At 39.9% G+C, this 21,305-nt stretch overlaps 1 protein-coding gene across 19 annotated transcripts in view; it reads left to right on the top strand.

Annotated features, from left to right (window-relative positions):
- The window catches only part of CEP128 (centrosomal protein 128), a 455,060-nt gene that overhangs the window by 153,249 nt on the left and 280,506 nt on the right, over positions 1–21,305 (top strand). For all 19 annotated transcript variants that reach the window (XM_042252808.2, XM_060418456.1, XM_060418450.1 and 16 more), the window contains 2 exons: positions 6,049–6,399; positions 16,180–16,830. In XM_042252808.2, coding sequence (XP_042108742.1) covers positions 6,049–6,399; positions 16,180–16,830 — 1,002 coding nt within the window. The remainder of the gene's footprint in view (positions 1–6,048; positions 6,400–16,179; positions 16,831–21,305) is intronic.

Below are 21,305 nucleotides of genomic sequence, written 5' to 3'. Positions count from 1 at the left end.
CTAGCTATCACCAAACCTGAGACCCTTAATACAGCTACCCATTAATATATTTTCCCATCTGAAGAAGGCAAGAGAAAAATCCATGCAAATGTATGAAGTTTTAGTAAATTGGAGCCTTCGTAAATTTTTTTGGTATTGTAACCTGAAGGAGATCAGAGCATGCTACCCCAAGTTATGCCATGTTGGTGTATTGATTTTATTCAGCTGAGGGCGCTTGAGAACCAGTAGGTGCAGAAAAGGGGTCTGTGACCTCCTCGTTGTACCTAAAAACAAGTCAGTATTTCCCACGAGGTAAGTGCCCTCCCTGTACCAGGAAAAGAAGAGCATTCTCATCAAGGAAACTGGGAGTTGATGCCAAACTGGATCTGTACAAACAAACCTAAACTAACCCTTGCCGTTCAGTGGCTCAGCCGTGTCCAGCTCCTGGCAATCTGATGGACGGCAGCACACCAGGCTTCCCTGTCCTGTATTTCCTGGAGTTTGCTCTAGCTCATGTCCATTGAGTCGGTGATGCCATCCAACCATCTCATCCCCTGTCATCCCCTTCTCCACCTGCCCTCAATCTTTTCCAGCATCAGGGTCTTTTCCAGTGAGTTGGCTCTTTGCACCAGGTGGCCAAACTATTGGAGCTTCAACATCAGTCCTCTTATCTTCCATTCATTTTCCCCAAAGATTTCCTAGTTACTCTTCCATTATTAAATTCCTTTTCTTTTATCTTGTCATCTCTACAAATTCTTTATTAACAAGTATATAAGCTCTCAGTCCTAACCATGTCTTTGGATCTTTTTTGCTGTGATGGCTCCTATGTATACATAAAAGTATTAAATAAAATTCATATTCTTTTCTCCTGTTAATCTATCTTATGTTAATTTAATTCTCAGGTCCAACCACAGACTCTGAAAGGTTCCCTATAGGATTCTCAAGTTTTTCCTTTCCCTCCTGCTGGAAGGAATTCTTGGTAAAAAGTATGTTTCTGTTACCTTGGTTTGTTCTTATCTTTGATGGTACTTATATAGTGGAAAATAAATAATGGGTTAATTAAGTGATATAAAATTTAACCACTTGGTTTAGTAGCTGAGATAATTTTACAGTTTAAATATTAAAAAGTTCTTCAGGGTAGAAGATGCTTCCAGGAATGTATGATGGTATTTTTGGAATTGAAAATCATCATAATGGAATAAATAATAAAATTGCTTTCCAGTTGATGTTTCACGTAGTACATAGGAGGATACTAATGTTTACTATATGTGCCTGCCTTGGTAGCATTTATCCATGCATTAATGATGTATGTGTATGCTTCACATGTGCTCTGTGTGTGTGTGTTTATTGGAGGAATTGTCTTGAGGGTTCTATAGAATAATCTTTTGATTGATGAAGGAGAAATGTTTGTTATAACTAGATGATTCTGATTGGTTTTTCGAGGAAGATGGATTAAAGAGAATGTCCAAAAAGTGAGTGAATAGACTCCACCAAGGAATGAGGAATGAATATAGGAAGGAATTCTCTGATAAGTTTTACCTGAAGCATGATGCAGTCAGATTGACAGGAGCAAAACAGTAGCAACAGTTTCCAGACTCAGGGCAGTTGGAGGCTGTGTTCATGCTGTTCAGATTGAAACCTACTTTCCCATCAAGAGTGATAGCCGCCTTATTTATGGTAAGAACCACCCGTTTCTGTTCACTTGCACTCACACATCCAGTCAGTGCCATGGTGTTTTCACATATTCTTCAAAGTGAATTATTTTCTGTCATCTGTTAATATGAAAGTCTGCAGTTTTAAAATGTGAGAACAAAAGGACTTTATTTTGTTAAGCCCTGGGTTTGCATTTATTAATCCTGTGCCTATTCTTGTTGCTTTGTAATTAACAGCGGATAAATAGTACTGGATTTATTTTAATTCTAGATTCAAAAGAGTTGCTGGAGGAATTTGAAGAATTTCATCTACTCTTGGGTCCTTTGTAAATTTGAGACAATCTAATTGTAACCTTACTTCTGTTTGTCAGCTTTTAAACATTTCTCTCTTGTTCATTTTCTCTTTTCTTACAGCAGCTATTTCTGACTCTCTCACTGTGTTTAAATATACAAGTCCAGCTCCGTTTTTACCCTCCCTCAGTGGAGATTTACTGCTATTTTAATAGGAATGTCTTTTTGTTAGGAGTTGGGCATCCAGTGAATTCACTTTTTTGATGTGCTAAAATTAAGATGCCTGTGGGATTATCAAGTGTAGAGGGTCATTATGCAACTAGATATTTAAAAATCTGGAATTAAGATCAGTCTGGGTCTGAATTAGGAATCACTTAGATCTCTGTTTACCTACATACCTATTTACTACCAAAGACGTTTTATAGATGGAATGATGCTTAATTCTAGGACCCTGTACAATTATCTCTATTTAAAAGCCAAATAGTTGAAGAGACCCAGGAAAGGAGATTATGAAAGAAAAAGGAGAACTAGTGAAGAGTGTATTATGAAAGTCAAGGGAGAAGAAACTTGGGAATAAGAAGTGATTGGCAGTGTCATATGCAACAAGGAAAGATTTATAGAGCCCACTGTATTTGGCTCTAGGTTACCTTTGGGGATCTTGATGAGAGTTATTTTAATTGTATGATCAGGCTGGAAACCAGAGCCAGTGAATTGAGAAGTGGATTGGAAATAAGATTGTGGGGCATCAAGTGTGGACTGCTCTTTGCAGGAGTTTTTAACCGGAAAAGGACAGGATGCTGGTTAGAAGATCAAGTCAGATTGATAAAGGTTTTTTTTTTTTTGTTTCACTTAAAAAATTAGTTTTGTTTTGTTTTTTTTTTTTTAAGATGAGAATAGTAGAGAAGAAGGATATAGTAGGAAAATAGAAGGCTTAACTGCGGTAGTGAAGTCCTTGATGGATGTGGAAGGAAGGAACCAAGGTAGGCTGATTTGTCTAAAGAAGAAAGGTCCCTTTTCCTTAACCACTGGGAAGATTCAGGATGGTACATGTAGGAAATTTGGGGGGTGTCTTGCCTAATAGCCTCAGTGTTATTTTTCAGGGGGAGAGCTAGATTATGATGTATGTCGCAGTGAGTGAAAAAGCTGGTAGGTTCGGAGAGAGCACACCAGACCAGGTAGGGGCATGCTGAAGAATTCCTGGGCGCCGTGGGTGGCTTTCAGTGTCTCATCACGTCCCCTGATACTCATTTGTGATTTCCCTTGGAGGACTCAGTAACTTGATATGGGAAATAGGAGATATTTTTTAGGTCCTACAGAGATGTTGGTTTTGCTATTCAAGTTCAGTAGATTAATAGGTTTAAAAGGAGTTTGAGATGTAAGCAGGAGAGTGGCTAAAGCGAAATAAGTAAGTTAAGTTAAAGAGCCTGGATCTCAAGCCAGTAAAAGTTGTATCATCTCTTCTTGGCAATGAAGAACAAATGTATTAGAAGAAAAGGGAATTGGGCAGATGGGTAGATAAAGCCAGAGGAGGAGATAATGGGGGGAAAAGGAGGTTGGATATACTGTTGCTTCAAAGGTGACGGTTCTGAAAAAACAACAACGACAAAAAAACCCCACTAGGATAGGTCTGTAGGAGTGAGTGACTGTAGACACGTGGAGTTAGGTTCCATCTGGAAGTCTGAAAGCTTGGTAAAGGGTTGAAAACGTGGGCTCTGGACTCAGACTGTCTGAGTCTGAATTCTGTGCCCTCACTTCTTAGGTATGTGATTTCAGGCAGGTTCCAAGTGGTGGTTGACTGTCACTCAAATCAAGATAATAAGAGTGCCTTACTTTAGTTTTATGGTGGGATTGAATGAAGTAATTCTTATAAAGCATTTGTACTATCCTTTGCCCAACTTAACTGCTCAATAAACCTTAGTTCTAGTTGTCATTGTTGTTGTTACCATTGTTACTGGCTCTGTCTCATTTAGATCACAATTCTTTTTTAAAAAATTAATTAATTTTAATTGGAGGCTAATAACTGTACAGTATTATGGTGTTATTTGGCCATACATTGGCATGAATCAGCCATGGGTGTACATGTGTCCCCCCATCCTGAATCCCCCTCCCCATCCCCTCCCTCAGGGAATCCCAGTGCACCCGTGGAACTTGGACTGATATAGATCTCAACTCTTATGTCACCGCCTAAGAGAGACCCTCCCCAGTCACACTGTAAAATATAGACCCATTCAAATAACTGTCCATCCTATTTTAGTGCCTTGTACTATCCACTGTTGTAATTTAGTTGTTAGTGTGAATATCTCCCCAGTTGAATTATCATCTTCTTTGGTATTGAAGCCAGATCTTATTAACCTTTTTATAAACTATGTGCCTAACACATCAGAAGCATAACCACTCTCCTAAGTCTTTGTTGTGGGAGGAAAAATGGGATCTCTCTGTTGATATAGAAACCACTTGAATACTGCTTGTTTAATAAAGTTGATTTCTGGCATAGTGGTAAAACTTTTAGATAAGGGCAAAAGGTTAAACCACCATCACTAGGGTTTTCTGATCTCATTTTAGAATTTTCCACACAAACAAGTGCACAGTTCTCATTTTACTGTTTTGTTTGGGTGGATAAAGGAATGACTCATCGCTTCCAGGCTGCACTGGATTTAGCCAACTGAGCAAATGCAAACCTCTTGTTTTCGAGGCATTATTTATATGTTGTTGCCATAATGTCAAATCATGACTTTAATCATGAGAGAAATTATATTTAACTTGATTTGAGCCACAGTTGAGGGATGCTGAATGTAGAACTGATGATCAGCTGTTAAAGGAGGTTTTTTAAATGTTTCCAGTCTGTTTATAGGTACTTCAGTACAGTGTAGGTGATATTTTATTGTTTGTCCAGCTCACAGTCATTTTAGCTTCCTGAACTCAATCTTACTTGAACATATGACCTTTTTGTGTTACTTTTGTAACCACAGGTATTTGAAACTACTGCTCAGAAGGAGCAGCTTATGAGATACATTGTAGGCACTTGTTTCTGAACTTCTCACTGGCTTCCAGAGCTTTATAGGAGTGGCTTAACGTTAATGATAATAACATTCTTTTATTTGTATACAATGTCATATAATGTACTCTCATTTTTGAAGGTAAAGAATTGGTATTTGCTCACTCTTCTCAAATGAAAAATGCATTTGAATCATGATGATTTAGTGTAAGTTCCAAGTGTGTTATTGAGCAACTCTGGTTTGGGCAGGGGGCTCCCCTGGTGGCTCAACTGGTGAAGAAGCTGCCTGCCAGTTCAGGAGAAACTGGTTCCCTCCTGGGTCGGGAAGATCCCCTGGAGAAGGAAATGGCAACCCACTCCAGTATTCTTGCCTGGGAAATCTCATGGACTGAGGAGCCTGGCGGGCTACAGTCCATAGGGTCGCAAGAGTTGGACCTGACTTAGCAGCTAAACCACTGCTACCACTGGTTTAGAGAAACTAGATTTTAAGAGTTCAAGTTATTTTCTTGAATAGGTAATGTAAATTTAAGTTTATAAATTGAAAATCTGTCCTTCATTGATTTGTATAAGCTTGAGATAAGTTCATCAACTTATAACATTATGTATTTCCAGTCAAATAACCTATATGTAAATGGACTTTCACATTACAGTATCATCTATACTGGTGATTCTATCACCAATGTTATTTCTTTTTGTTACAGATTTTTATTTTATTATCACAAAATTTTATTTGCTGTCAGAAAGTGAAGCATTATGTATAATGGCATATAATTGCTCTGACAATCTGACAGATTCTAGAACATTGACATTTCTTTCATTGTACAAGACACTAGATTCTTGCTAAAGTAATACATATTGTTTTTCTCATCAACGAGGCTTTCTGTTTTAGTGACAGTCAATTGGGGAAAAAAAAACATATTTTCCCTTCTTGAATAATGAAGTAGTCTAAAAATGAAAATATTTTTATAACAAATTACTCTCAATTAATATGATCATGAAATACATGGGAAAGGATCATATTTTCTAGATGGATTGCTAATCTGATGACATTAGTGACTCCTGTTTGATGATATATTACACATCCAATGTTAACAGAACATGTTCCTGATCCTTCACATGCTTTATTCCTAGAATTTAACCCGTGAATTGGAGGACAGGGAAAAACAGCAGCTAGAGATGTTGAATGAACTGAAGGAGATCCAGAAGCACTTTGAGACGTGTGATGCCAAACACAAGCGCGCTGACCTGCAGATCACGAAGCTGACTCAGCACGCCGAGGAGGCCACCAAGCAGGCCGAGCAGTACCTTCTGGAGTTCCAGCAGTCCGAGGGCCTGAGACAGGAGGCAGAGAAGAGGAGAGAGGAGCTGAAGCTGAAAGCTCAGGAGTCCATTAGGCAATGGAAGCTTAAGCATAAGAAGTTAGAACGTGCGCTGGAGAAACAATCTGAAAGTCTCGATCAGCTGTCAGACAAGAATAATCAGGTACAAAAGCCACGTTCCTGAGGAACGATTTCTGCTGTGACCAACCATTCACTCATTTGTCCTTTGAACAAACTCTTGAGTGCTGTGCTGTGTGTGTAACCTATCAAGAGGTTCTTGATAGAAGAGTCTCTGTCTTGACTATCTCAAGGTACAAAGATAAAATCTTTGTACAGCTTTTGTAGTAGTTTAACATTCTGTGGCTTTGCAGAGTTAACCCTTAAAACAGATCCACTCTCCTCATCTGTTTTAGCGTTTAGTTCCCCAGTGCTCCCCATGCTAAGTTGATCAGTCGTGTCTGATTCTTTGCAAACCTATGGACTGTAGCCAGCCAGGCTCCTCTGTCCATGGGAGTGGGTTGCCCTGCCCTAATTTGAAATTATTTTTTAATATCCAAATGGAAGAAAATCACAAAATCTTCATTAATATCACGTCTTTGCCTTCAGTGAATGTATTTTTAAAGTCTCATTTTTTTTGTATATCTCAACTTCAGTATTGGTTGGAAAGAAGCATTTAAGATGCAGTCATTACTGCTGGACCATTTTCTGGCAGCAACTGTAATTTTAGTTAAGTGAGTAACGTTGATAATCTCACTGAGCAGTATTGTCAAATCTCAAGCCTCTTGAAGACTTTTGTGCTCCTTCGATAGCAAGAAAAAGCATTTCATTGATCTGTGTATACATTTAACATCATCTTTTCTCTTGTGTAATCAGTTATTTTAAATGGATTTTATGCTCCTGTGTTGATTCTCAACTCTATCTTTGCATTGAATTAAACTCAGATGTTTGTAAGATAATAAGCAGGAAAGTAATGATTTTTATCCATGTTTAGTCTTGGTTTATCACTTCTGCGTTGTCATTTGTCACTTGTCAAGAACTCTGTTTCAGAAGAATAATCATTTGGGTAAGGTGACTGTCTTTCAAAAGAAAGCAAAATGTGGGGCAGTTAGTTATACCTATAAAATCAATTGTCAGCACTTAAGAATGACGGATGCTTATTTCATGACAGATGAGCTGTCATGGACATGATGCTTGCATTTTTACATGCGAATTTCTTCGACATATAAAAGATGGAGAAAGTGATCACTTTGCACTGACTGTGGAATGCTTTTCACTTTAACCCACCTGACACTTAATAGGTGACTCATTGCCCCAAGGTAAAGTCCTTCTGAAGCTTTCAGACTTGAATCTGAATTGATTTAATCCCAGGAAATTGGTCTAGCTTGATTATTCTGTTGTCAGCCTGGTTTGGCAATTGGTTCAATGAGTCTGCCTATAACAGAGGTAGGGAGAGAGAAGAGTGGTTGGGGAAATTGACTGATTGAGAGCCATCTGGGGATTTTACTTAATGAGAGGAAATTTAGAAGGGTCCATGTCATCAGACAGTATCCTAATCCAGGAGAGTTTTCTCGATTGAGCTTTTTAAATATTAAAAATTGTTAAACAATCACTTCCCAGAATACTCCTGCTAAAATTATTTTTATCACTTAGAATTGCTAATGGTAAGCAAAGAAGTAGTTTTAAAGTGATTGCCACAGTTAGGGTAGTATTACAATTATCACAGCAGGCATTGTAATTTCCACTTTAAAAGCCTTAAAAATTAATGCGGCATGTCACAGTTAGAGCAATGGTTAATCAAAGAAGAAAGGGTGACAGATATTTTACTGCAAATTCAAGTGTCCAGTAAGTCTGTGATATGGAAATACATTGTAAATAACTTTGGAAAAAGTATATCTTTAATACCTTACTGAATACTGCCTCAGAAGAATATTTAATTTTGAATGAAACAGGAAACCTCCTTAGGGCAGCGGTAAGACAGTCTACTCGCATTTTGTGTTTTGGGGACAAATATGACCTAAATCAAATCCCTTATGATTATACAGTGGAAGTGGGAAGTAGATTTAAGGGCCTAGATCTGATAGATAGAGTGCCTGATGAACTATGGAATGATGTTCATGACATTGTACAGGAGACAAGGATCAAGACCATCCTCATGGAAAGAAATGCAAAAAAGCAAAATGGCTGTCTGGGTAGGCCTTGCAAATAGCTGTGAAGAGAGGCGAAAAACAAAAGAGAAAAGGAAAGATATAAGCATGTGAATGCAGAGTTCCAAAGAATAGCAAGAAGAGATAAGAAAGCCTTCTTCAGTGATCAATACAAAGAAATAGAGGAAAACAACAGAATGGGAAAGACTAGAGATCTCTTCAAGAAAATTAGAGATACCAAGGGAACATATCATGCAAAGATGGGCTTGATAAAGGACAGAAATGGTATGGACCTAACAGGAGCAGAAGATATTAAGAAGAGGTGGCAAGAATACACAGAAGAACTATACAAAAAAGATCTTCATGACCCAGATAATCACGATGGTGTGATCACTCATCTAGAGCCAGACATCCTGGAATGTGAAGTCAAGTGGGCCTTAGAAAGCATCACTACGAACAAAGCTAGTGGAGGTGATGGAATTCCAGTTGAGCTATTTCAAATCATGAAAGATGATGCTGTAAAAGTGCTACACTCAATATGCCAGCAAATTTGGAAACTCAGCAGTGGCCAGAGGACTGGAAAAGGTCAGTTTTCATTCCAATCCCAAAGAAAGGCAATGCCAAAGAATGCTCAAACTACCACACAATTGCACTCATCTCACATGCTAGTAAAGTAATGCTCAAAATTCTGCAAGCCAGGCTTCAGCAATACGTGAACCGTGAACTTCCTGATGTTCAAGCTCGTTTTAGAAAAGGCAGAGGAACCAGAGATCAAATTGCCAATATCCACGGGATCATGGAAAAAGCAAGAGAGTTCCAGAAAAACATCTATTTCTGCTTTATTGACTATGCCAAAGCCTTTGACTCTATGGATCATAATAATCTGTGGAAAATTCTGAAAGAGATGGGAATACCAGACCACCTGACCTGCCTCTTGAGAAATCTGTATGCAGGTCAGGAAGCAACAGTTCGAACTGGATGTGGAACAAAAGACTGGTTCCAAATAGGAACAGGAGTACATCAAGGCTGTATATTGTCACCTTGCTTATTTAACTTCTATGCAGAGTACATCATGAGAAACGCTGGACTGGAAGAAACACAAGCTGGAATCAAGATTGCCGGGAGAAATATCAATCACCTCAGATATGCAGATGACAGCACCCTTATGGCAGAAAGTGAAGAGGAACTGAAAAGCCTCTTGATGAAAGTGAAAGAGGAGAGAGAAAAAGCTGGCTTAAAGCTCAACATTCAGAAAATGAACATCATGGCATCCGGTCCCATTACTTCATGGGAAATAGATGGGGAAACAGTGGAAACAGTGTCAGACTTTATTTTTTGGGGCTCCAAAATCACTGCAGATGGTGACTGCAGCCATCAAATTAAAAGACGCTTACTCCTTGGAAAGAAAGTTATGACCAACCTAGATAGCATATTCAAAAGCAGAGACATTACTTTGCCGACTAAGGTCCGTCTAGTCAAGGCTATGGTTTTTCCATTGGTCATGTATGGATGTGAGAGTTGGACTGTGAAGAAGGCTGAGCGCCAAAGAATTGATGCGTTTGAACTGTAGTGTTGGAGAAGACTCTTGAGAGTCCCTTGGACTGTAAGGAGATCACCCTGGGATTTCTTTGGAAGGAATGATGCTAAAGCTGAAACTCCAGGACTTTGGCCATCTCATGCGAAGAGTTGACTCATTGGAAAAGACTCTGATGCTGGGAGGGATTGGGGGCAGGAGGAGAAGGGGACGACCAAGGATGAGATGGCTGGATGACATCACTGACTCGATGGACGTGAGTCTGAGTGAACTCCAGGAGTTGGTGATGGACAGGGAGGCCTGCTGTGCTGCGATTCATGGGGTCGCAAAGAGTCAGACATGACTGAGCGACTGAACTGAACTGAACTTTCCAAAAGTGACTCCAGGGTATATTTGGAAGAGTATGTTAAAGTAAAAGTGATACTGGTTTACAAGCAAAGCACGTTATAGTTTAGAGAATGAGTTAATTGTTTTTAAGTAACTTTATTGAGCCCTATCATGTGCTCAACAGATACAGTCTTTGGATTTTCAAAATAGTTCCTTGCCTACTTCCATCTCTTTTTCCAGGTTCACTTATTTTCTGTTTTAAGATGTGCTGCTTAAAAATTCATTAGAAAGCGAAAAGCTTTTCTTCTCTTAACTATTGCTTTTATTTTTTTTTTCCTGCTTTTTACATTACATTATGAAATCTTGGTAAGATGTCAGATATATATTATATTACAAAACTGTTTCATTATTGTGGAATATGGCACATCAAGTAAATAGCATATCATTGCAGAAAGAATCCAGACAGGTCAGTATGTATACTTTTCTTAAAAGACACTGACATAAATGGTTACATCAGGGAATCATGATATTCTTCGAAGATACATAGATGACCTAACATTCTATCGATAGATATAATATTCGCTAGAAGGCCTACCATTCTATTGATATAGATAATCTAGTCAAGAATTGTGATTTTTTGCCTTTTTTTCTTTTAAAGTGCTTTTGAAATCATTGTTTTTTATATGTGCTTTAACAATAATAAGGAAAAATAATTTCAATTTGTGTTTTGATCATAATATATGCTTTTCTGAATGTTTCCAATTCATTTCTTTTTAACATGGATAATGAGAATGATTCTTCGGTTTTGTTTTTTTCTTATTGAATTGGCAGGATAATTGACTTGCCCATGTATTGAGCTTTTTCCTTGATAATATTTGACTTCGAGAATCTTAAATTGCCATCTTTTCCTTCTGTGTATTGCTTTCATGCTGAGGGAAATAAAAGAGCTGTATGTAATATATACTAATTTTTCAAATGTGAATTTCTTAATGGTTGAAAAGTAAGGAGGATCAGTGCTAAAGTGCACACTTCCTAAATGTGTATGCAGTCTTGTCATAAGCAATTTAAGAAAGGCTAGAGTACTGATATGTTAGTATAACCCAGCAATCTCTCTGCATGTTTCCTTCTGTGCAGAAAAATAACTTATGTTTTCTTGAAAATTTTTTCCTATCTACCTTTTGGTTCCTTAAAAAAAAGGAAAAAAACTGTACATACTTGATAGTCAGGCCTTTGAGGAGTTGATTCCTATTCCTATAAATCACCATGGTTTTAAGCAGTATCATTCCTTTGGCATCACACCAGCCATTTTCAATCCTTTCATAATCTTCCCCTATAGCTCTTCTTCAATGGAAACAGTGTTCGGTTAGAACATTCCCTTCCCATTTTTCCTGACTGCTACTTATGTCTCCATTAAGCCTCCACTTTTCTCAAGAATTTTCAAGCCTGGCTTCCCTTCAGCCTGTTTCATTACATATAATTTTGCTATTATCTTTGGTGATCTCCAAGTTTAAGTCAGCAGCCCACTGGTCTCTGTGTTTTTATATTTCACTAACTTCCTATTGTATAGTGACCTTCAAATCACTCTGCAGCTAATTTCTGCGGCTAAAATTTGTCATCATCTGTAATTTGTGTGCAGATCTTTAGTTCTGAAATTTCAGTCTCTTATTGTCCATATTAGTTTTATTCCTTTATCCTCTTTTAACTGTTACCATCGGATTTTCATCTTCCTACATTCCATTGGCTGACCGACTGTTTCTTGCAATCAGTTCTTTTTCCCTCTCAGACTGGACTTCATGAAAAGTTAATCTGGTGACATGTTCACTGGCATCTTCAGTTTCCTAACTTCCACCCCACACATTTTGCTGATCTTCAGTCTGGGATCTACCTAACTCTCTACTTATTCTGTTGCTGCTCTGGAGTGGTACCAGCAAAACTTGCATAGAATATCATGTATATTGGCTCCTCTAGTGATCTTGGTTTCTTCCCCGACCCCAGCTCAATTCATTCCATCACATTAAAAAGAAAAAAATTAATGTAGGCCAATTGCTAAGCATCTAGCCTAGCCCTCTTCTGATCAAGAACTATTCTTTATCTGAAGGGTAAACTATGAAGACTGTTGGGGACCTTCTGAAAAATTGTACTCATCCCTAAAAAAAAAAAACACTAGGAGGGAGATGTCCTCCTTCTCCGAACATTATTGTGTTTGACTGTGATGCCAGAAATGGCTGAGGCTGTCCTGCAATGATCCTGAGCCTGCAGCCTCATTAGGAGGGAAGGTGTTGCTGAGAGCGACGCAGAGCAGTGGACCTAGAGCTCTGACATACCGTGTCTGGAGCAGTTCTGCTTGGAATGATGGTAAATCACCTTGTAGTTTAAGCTAGCTTGAATTGGAGTTTTCTGTTACTTGCAGTAGAAAAAAACCCAAGCTGATATGAAACATCAATTCTCGGAATAAGGAGCTGTAAGTGAACAAACCTAAAATGATTGCCTATGTAGAGAAGTAGGGTGAGGACAGGGATGATCAGACTTTTCTCAAGGGAAAGCTGGAAAACCTTACCATGCTATTGGAAATAATTAATTGAGCCATTAGAAGTCATACCTGTGGGTCTTGATGATGTGCTTCAGGGGATGGTATTAAGTGACGAGTAGGTAAATGACTTAGGGCTTCCCTGGTGGCTCAGCTGGTAAAGAATCCGCCCGCAATGCTGGAGACCTGGGTTCGATCCCTGGGTTGGGAAGATGTCCTGGAGACAGGAAAGGCTACCCACTCGAGTATTCTGGCCTTTATAGTCCATGGGGTTGCAAAGAGTCAGACACGACTGAGCGACTTTCACTTCACTTCAGGAAAACTTTAGGATGTTGGAGTCTGTTGTGTACTTATTGCAGCCATTAGAAAACTCCCAGGAGAGAACGACAAGCACAGGTTGAAACTGGGCTGTCTAAAAACAGAGAGAAAGATCTAGGGGCATTGGGAGACTGAAAATCTGCCACCTTTAGTCCACATTTACCGAGTCTGATCATTTGGAGTCTTTCAGAGTTGGAAAAGCCAAATCGTCTATCTATGCTAAAGTTAGTCCAAGTAAGAGAGGGAGGTAGGACATTTAGCAAAAGTTTAAATGAGGTAAAAAAAAAAACAAGCCTGATTTATCAGGCCCAGGCACTTCTACTCAAGCATTTCTCACCAAAGGAGACCCAAGTCCATTGTTTTGGATTCCCTCAAGATAAAGGTTATTCAACTGAGGGCCCCCAGGAATCTCCAGGATGCTGAGGTGGTGGTTAGGACACTGACATTTTCAGACACAGAGTCAATGTCTAGACAAATCTTGGGCTATGGCTAGTAGCCAAGCATTAACCAAAAGAAAATAGAAGTTAGTTAGCTTGTAGTACATATATTGCCAAAGAAATTCCAAACTTGACCAGCATAGTCTGTGACTGCTCTAAGGCTGTCACTGCTGTCCTGAATTGATGTAACGCTTGGAGCACTGAAGGGGAGGATGAAACCTGGAGAGTTGTGGAGGGTGGTAGAGTCTGAGCTTTGAAGGACTCATCTTGAAACACCCCATCTCTGCTCTTACCATCATGTGACAAAAATAAAGATAGTATTTTGCAATCAAAAACATTTTATCTGCTACAACTTCATCTTGAGTACACGATTTTTACTGATATCTTCAGGGCAGGGCTGCATGGAAGTCTCTTAACTCAGGGGCCTGTGTTTTCTGTTCCAAAGGTCAATCACTGTGTTTGAGCCGCCTCCCCTATTCTCAGGTCCCTCCTTATGTTAGCCTTACAGCCAAGGCTGGATTCTGTCAGTTTTGTCTTCTTTAGTGTGGTACATAGAGTGACCTCCCAAAGATACCTCAGCCTAGTTTCCGGAAGCTGAGAATATGGATGAAATATCAGTGCCATGATGACATTATATGGCAAGGTTGATTTTAAGATGAGGAGATTGTCTGAATGGGCCTAGTCTAATCACAGGGGGCCTTAAAAGCAGATAAATCTTTCTGATTGTTGGGAGAAGGAGAAGTCAGAGGGATTCAAAACTTGAGAAGGATTCAGTGTGGAATGTTACTGGCTGCAGAGATAGAGGAGTCCATAAGCCATGAGTGCGAATGGCTTTTAGAAGCTCAGAAAAAACAGCTGGCCCAAAGCCAGCAAAGGTAACAGGGCCCCATGTCCTAGGTGCACAGAACTAAATTTTGCCAACACCATGAATGAACGTGGAACTGGATTCTCCATCAAAGCCTCCAGATAAGAGCCCAGGTTAGCTGACACCTTGTTTTAGCATCAGGAGATGAAAGGCAGAATTGCTTGCCAGGGCTGACAACCTATGGAAACAGTGAGATAATGTATGGGTGGTGGTGTTTTAAGCCATGAAATTTGTTGGAATTTGTTACACTGCAATAGAAAAAAAATACATCTGCCCTTGTTTAGCCACTCAGTCTGGTCCAGCTCTTTTTCGACCCCCTAGACTATAGCCCACCAGGCTCCTCTGTCCATGGGATTTCTCAAGCAAGAATACTGGAGTTGGTTGCCATTTTCTTCTCAAACATCCACCTTAGGCTTATGATTATTTCTAGCCATTTTTCCTGCCTTAAATTCTCTTTGAAGTGAACTCTTTCTTCTGTGTTCTAGAGACTTTTCAATCTGGAACAGTAGTTTATCAGTGAACCCCTCTCTTCACAGTTTTGGTCACTGTCTTGCATAAGTACCTCCTGGAGGCTCCAGGTTTCTCCTTAAACTTAAATCCCACCCCTTCTCTTTACTTCCCCTTTCCCAGTTATCTTCATCACAGCCCTATGATGTAGCTTTTATTATCTTTTTAAAGATAAACAATTTCTTTAAGGCCATACAACTGCTTATGCCTGGGCTGAGAATCCAGTTCTCCTGGTCAGAGCTCAGCTGCTTAATCACTTCCTTTTATTATTTCTCATGTTAGCTTCATGCTCTTTCTCCCTGTTAGAAATTTGAGGAGACCATTTTTTTGAAGTGATGGACTTATTTTATCATGAATTGTTTCACACTGGGGTGCAAAATATGAAGTATAAAAATGTCTTAAAGTATTTGCATTTTAACTCATTGCTAATTCTAAAATGAGAATCTTTTTTTTTTTTTTTTTCCCCTGGGTTCAAGCTGTGGTAGGCATCAGTAAACAAGTACGGAGATGCTATTGGTATCAGTGTTGGGGGAGAGGGGACAGTTTCAGCTTCCTTAGCTGTTGGCTTTTTCATTTGCATCGATGGACAGTGAGGATTAAAGGGTTAGTTCTTGGCCTTTGTTCCTGAGCAGTAGCCCTAACTCCCAAAGAGGCTGGCAGAGGGTGATGGCCTTTCGGTCCTTTGACTTTTCTCATGAGTCCCTTCCTAACCTTTCCAACTCTTAAATTAACCTTATTTCTACCTTTATTGAACTTAAAGACCTCTGCATTACATACTGGTGTGTTTCTTGTCACTAATCAAATCACATTATTTGATTAACAATGACTGATTGTACCAAAACCTTTCTGTATCTACATTCTTCTTCACATTATCTTCCCTATCTGTTTTGCGGTTTCTCCATTTAAAAAGTGTGCCATTGAAATGCAAATCATTGTTATTTTAAGTAACATTGTATTATTTTAACCTCTGGTAAATAATAACTGGAGTCTTTTTTCCCTCGTTCTTCTGCTCAATTTTATCTTACCTTTAAGTAATTATTTATGATCATGGATTGATCCATTTTGTTGATGAAAATCTGAAACATGTATCTCAGTGTGGTACTACAGAGCAGTTGTATTTTTCTGCCTTTTTCTAGCTTAACAACTATTTTTTATTTAAAACCAGAAAAAATACAAAGTATTATTTTATGAAATTTTCTTCTCCTTTTGGCTTAAACTTTGTTTTCTGGCAGTGTATGTGGTGAATTTTACAGTAATTTTTGCTTTCTGTTCCTAATCTGATAGATTCTAAAAGAAAAGGATGAACTGAAAAGCCAGCTTTATGCAGCGCTGCAACAAATAGAGAGTCTCCGAAAGGAACTGAATGACGTGCTGACCAAGCGTGCCCTTCAAGAGGAGGCGCTTCATCGTAAGGAGCAGAAGCTAAGTGATGTTGAGTCTCATCATGCTGATCTTGAACTGGAAGTCAAGGATTCCCTGGACACCATCCATAGGCTAGAAAGTGAATTGAAAAAACAGAATAAGATTCAAAGCCAGTTGAAAGCTGAGAAAGCTCACCTGGAGGAACAGATTGCCGAGCTGAAGGAGAGCCAGACCAAGGACAAAGCTCAACTTCTTGAGATGCAAGAGGCCATCAAGGACTTGAGTGCCATCCGGGCAGACCTCGCGAATAAATTGGCGGAGGAACAGAGAGCCAGGAAGGAGGTCCTCAAGAACCTTTCTGACCTCAGGACACAAACGAAATCTAAAGATGAGGAAACAGCTACAGTCATTACTCAGTTAAAGCTCGAAAGAGACATTCACCAGAGGGAGCTGGAAGATCTCACATCATCATTGCAGAGTGTGAAAACGAAACACGAACACAATATCCAGGAGCTGATGAAGCACTTCAAGAAGGAAAAGAGTGAGGCTGAGAATCATATTAGGACCCTGAAGGTACCTGCGCTGAGTTATCCTGATGATACTGGAGGAAATTTTCTGGTGGCTCATGAAGTTAATAAAGCGTAAACTTTTAGAGATCGTTCTGTATTCCCAAGCACTGAAGGGGAGATAAAACGAACAATAAAAAGGCGTATTCGTGCCTGTTCAGCCAGGTTGAAATGAGTTATAGCGGCCACCTGGGAGCACCTATTGCAGAGGACTGAAACCCTTTAAAAAGAACGGTTAGCTGTTTGGGGAGTTCAGGAAAGGCAGACAGAGGTGGCTGTGAGTCATGGGCCTGAAACGTGCCCGCATTCAACATTTATGATCTTCTAAAATATAAAAGGCAAAGACTTGTCAAGGCCATAGAAGCTGTAACCATGGCCCCTATTAGCATGGTAACTAAAGAGGATCAGTCTGTGGGTTTTGTAAACCCAAGGCTTTTTGAGATTTACCCCTTCTTTTCCAAGTCAGAATTGCCTGGGTAAATGCGTAATTGAGATCTTGGATTTGAGGAAGTATTTCTAAGATGTATATATCATTATATTAACAGTTATCACATGCAGGGGAGTCATCTCATAACATGATTGTCAGGAGTGTGATAAATCTATCCCCCCTTCCTGCTTTAGTTTTCTCTAGAGCACGCATCATCATATGATATAGATTTCATACTATTTATTTTTTAGTCTCCTTTTATTAGTATGAAAACTCCATGAGGATTGGGATTTGACTCTTGTTTACACCTATATCCCTAGTGCCCAGTACCTGGAACATTAAAAATATCTTGTTGAATGGGTTGAATACATGCATAAATCTGTAAAGATTGATTATATTTTTTCTCAAAATTCCTTGAAGTGCAACTACCATAAAAATGCTTATGATAAAGATGAAATTATTAACTATAATTAAGATGTACTTGTAGAATCTTTTCAGCTAATTTATTAATTTTTCTTTAGTCCTGTTTAGTCTACTGGCAGTAGTGAATTTGGAGTTATTTAAGTTGGGGTGGGCAGAGCAGAATGGAAGCTGGAGGAAATAGGTAAGAGGTTTGCATTCTATTTCATGTAGCCTAAGACACTGTCATTTGTAAGATGGATCTTTACTGCGTGCTTAGGAAAAAAAATTATGCCTATGAAAACGTGACATGCTGTCAACTATAAGATAACATCCTGAGGCAGAGAAGGTAAAATGTGAAAAAATTGTTTCTTTTGATATTGGTGAAGTATGGCATAATAGTCTTTTCAGTTTTGGTGAGTCCATAAGCAAAAGCAGAATCAGAGATATGGAGAAGAGAATACATATATATATATATAGGAGAAGGCAGTGGCACCCCACTCCAGTACTCTTGCCTGGAAGATCCCATGGACAGAGGAGCCTGGTGGGCTGCAGTCTATGGGGTCGCTAGGAGTTGGACACAACTGAGCGACTTCATTTTCACTTTTCACTTTCACGCATTGGAGAAGGAAATGGCAACCCACTTTAGTGTTCTTGCCTGGAGAATCCCAGGGACGGGGGAGCCTGGTGAGCCGCCATCTGTGGGGTCGCACAGAGTTGGACACAACTGAAGTGACTTAGCAGCAGCATACATATGTAGAAAATAAAATGCATATCATATATGGATTGGTTGGTTGTGACAATAATAATACTAGCAGACATTTTTTTCAGCACTTAGGTTGTGCTGGTTTTATTACTGTAAGAACTTTATGTGTGTTACTCATTTAATACATCATCTCTGTAGATTGTGTGATGTTAATTTCTCTCCAGTGAAGAAATTCAGACGTGAGAAGTAACTTTTCCAGGGTCTTACACTGGAGAGTAATAGAGATAGGGCTTGAACTAAGGTAGTCAGATACTTGAGTTCTTAACTACATTGCTGTACTGGAAAAGGTTTAGACTCTAGACTGGCTAGGTTTAGTTTTGGGTGACTAGTTGGATAATGAAGCTGTTTGTCCAGATGGATAATATAGACAGAGCAACATATTTGGAGAGAGTAATGTCAAATCCAGCTTCTTAACATGTTGTTGAGTTGGGTGGAAGAGACCTTAAACCTAATCATAAGAGGCTAGGTGGAACAGTTTAGTACGTGATAGGTTAGAAGTTGAGGATTAAGTGGAGATTCAAGTTAGATATTTCAGAGAAGGCAATGGTAACCCATTCCAGTACTCTTGCCTGGCAGATCCCATGGATGGAGGAGCCTGGTAGGCTGCAGTCCACAGGGTTGCTAAGAGTTGGACATGACTGAGCGACTTCACTTTCACTTTTCACTTTCATGCATTGGAGAAGGAAATGGCAGCCCACTCCAGTGTTCTTGCCTGGAGAATCCCAGGGACGAGGGAGCCTGGTGGGCTGCCGTCTCTGGGGTCGCACAGAGTTGGACGTGACTGAAGCAACTTAGCAGCAGCAGCAAGGTAGATATTTGGGAGCTAGTAACCCATTGTTAGTAGTTGAAATCACGGGGTTTGGATGACATTATGCAGGAGAAAGAAGAGGATGAAATTCTAGAACACCACTGTTTAAGGGAAGAATCAGCTAAACTGAGAATGAGTTCCTAGGAAATATAGAACAAAGAACCACACTTGACACAGGAGGAGAACCAGAAGAGAATGGTATCTTGTAAACCTAAGGAGGACATTTTAGAAGAGTACAGTCGTGAGTGTCAGTGCAGCAGACAGGCTAAAAGATGAACTGAATAATGCGTTCATTCCATTTGTCACAAATGTGGGGAGAAGGTTTGTGGGGAGATGTGAGGGGCTGGACCAGTAACAGAGGGGGTAGATTTCAGCAGGAGACAGGGCATATCTTCCTCTGAAGGTTCTGAAAGATCTCAGTAAGCTTGGGAAGGTCGATAGGGATGGACTCTGGTTGTGGATGCGAATCTTGAGTACAGTGGCTGTGCAGTGAGTTGTTCGTGGTGGTGAAGGCTGATACCAATCGCATGAGGCCAGTCTGGGAGCAGGTGATGTGCTCCTGCGGGGCTACCACTGAAGAAGTGTCACGGAGAAAGGAATGAGAGTGGAGGGAAAGGAATCAGTGACCGCAGGCTGCTTGTTTGGTAGGAATTCCTCGACTGGAGCTTAGATTTTCAGAGTTGAGGTCCAGACGAGTGGTAATGCAGTGAGTTGCCATTGTGGAATGTGGGTGAAGGTGGTTGGAAGGGAATGGGTCAAATAACTTTGATGTTAGTTTGTTGGGTAGATATTTGGGTGTTCATGATGCTGTTGCAAAGGTGTTAATGGGTCACACACCAAAAACGTCAGTGAAGAGGATGACTGGTCGGTTGGCTACTGCTAACCAGGAAGGCAGAGTCAAAATAGTGTGAATCTCAGTGGAAGGCGGCGTTTTTGCATGAGGATGTGTATGTCATGATTTGTTAGGTCATGAATTGAGAAATGGTTCTTTCAAGGAACTTTTGGTTTTCCTGGGAATGTTGAAACTGCACCCTCTCTTCTTGGTATTACCAACATATTTCGTATTCTCATCATCACTATGTGTGATAAACGTGCATTCCAGCAGGAGTTGGTAATAATTTAATCAGTCCTTGCAGATTTAAGATCATCTGTGTAAAAACATCATTCTCACATTGCATTGAAAATATGCTTTCTTGAGAGGGAGGTGAAGTCAGGAGGTGCAGCCTCCTTGACAGAAACTGCATTTGCCCCTGGACGCCTTGGCATATGAACAAGATAGCATGCATCATAGTAGCAAGTGGACTTCAGCCTGCTGATTTGGACTGTGGAGACGTGAGACACAGCTCTGAGGAGCCTCCCTACTTCCCCCTTAGTCCCTCTTTCTACCCCCAACTCCTCCCTTTCAGCCTTCAGATACCACCTGTGTTGCCTCTTTCAGAATGATGATCCAAGTGTATCACTTCCTGCTCAGAAACCTTCAAAACCCATTTTTATCTCAGAAACAAAGTCTCAGATCTAGTCCAGTCCTCCCTGATGTGGTCCCACCTGAGCTGTTCACAGTTGGAGCCTTTTTCTGTTCCCCAACTGGCCTCTTACAAACGGAAAACCATTTCCTACACTGACTTCTCACTGCCTGCTCTTCGTCCTGATTGTCTTTCCCCCGAGTCTGCAGGAGGAAAAGGGCTGCCTAACCTTTTAAGGCCCAGTTAATTTTTTACCTCTCTTATGGATTCACTGAAGATGGATATATCTCAACTGCGGTTGAGATAAATCTCTTGCTCCTCTGTTTCCATAGCGGTCTGTGGCTACCACTAGTACAGTACATTTAGGCTGCCTAATATTTTGGTGTGTTTGGGGTATATTCATACCTCTGCAGAAGGACAGGCAGCAGGTATTAGTTGCTTAGATTTTTTTTTTCAGTTTGTTTGTTTTTCATTTGGAAGACTGAGATGAGGGATTTGGTAGTCACTCTTTAATGTGGTACAAAAGCAGCAGCATATGTGCTTAAAAGGAGACCAGGGATTGTGAGAGCTCAGTACTGTTCTCTTAAACCGAAATCACCCATGAGGGACAACCCCACCT

The sequence above is a fragment of the Ovis aries genome, chromosome 7, assembly GCF_016772045.2.
Source record: "Ovis aries strain OAR_USU_Benz2616 breed Rambouillet chromosome 7, ARS-UI_Ramb_v3.0, whole genome shotgun sequence".
Lineage (NCBI taxonomy): Eukaryota > Metazoa > Chordata > Mammalia > Artiodactyla > Bovidae > Ovis > Ovis aries.
The sequence above is the reverse complement of the archived record's forward strand: the minus strand, read 5'-3'. Positions and strand labels throughout refer to the sequence as shown.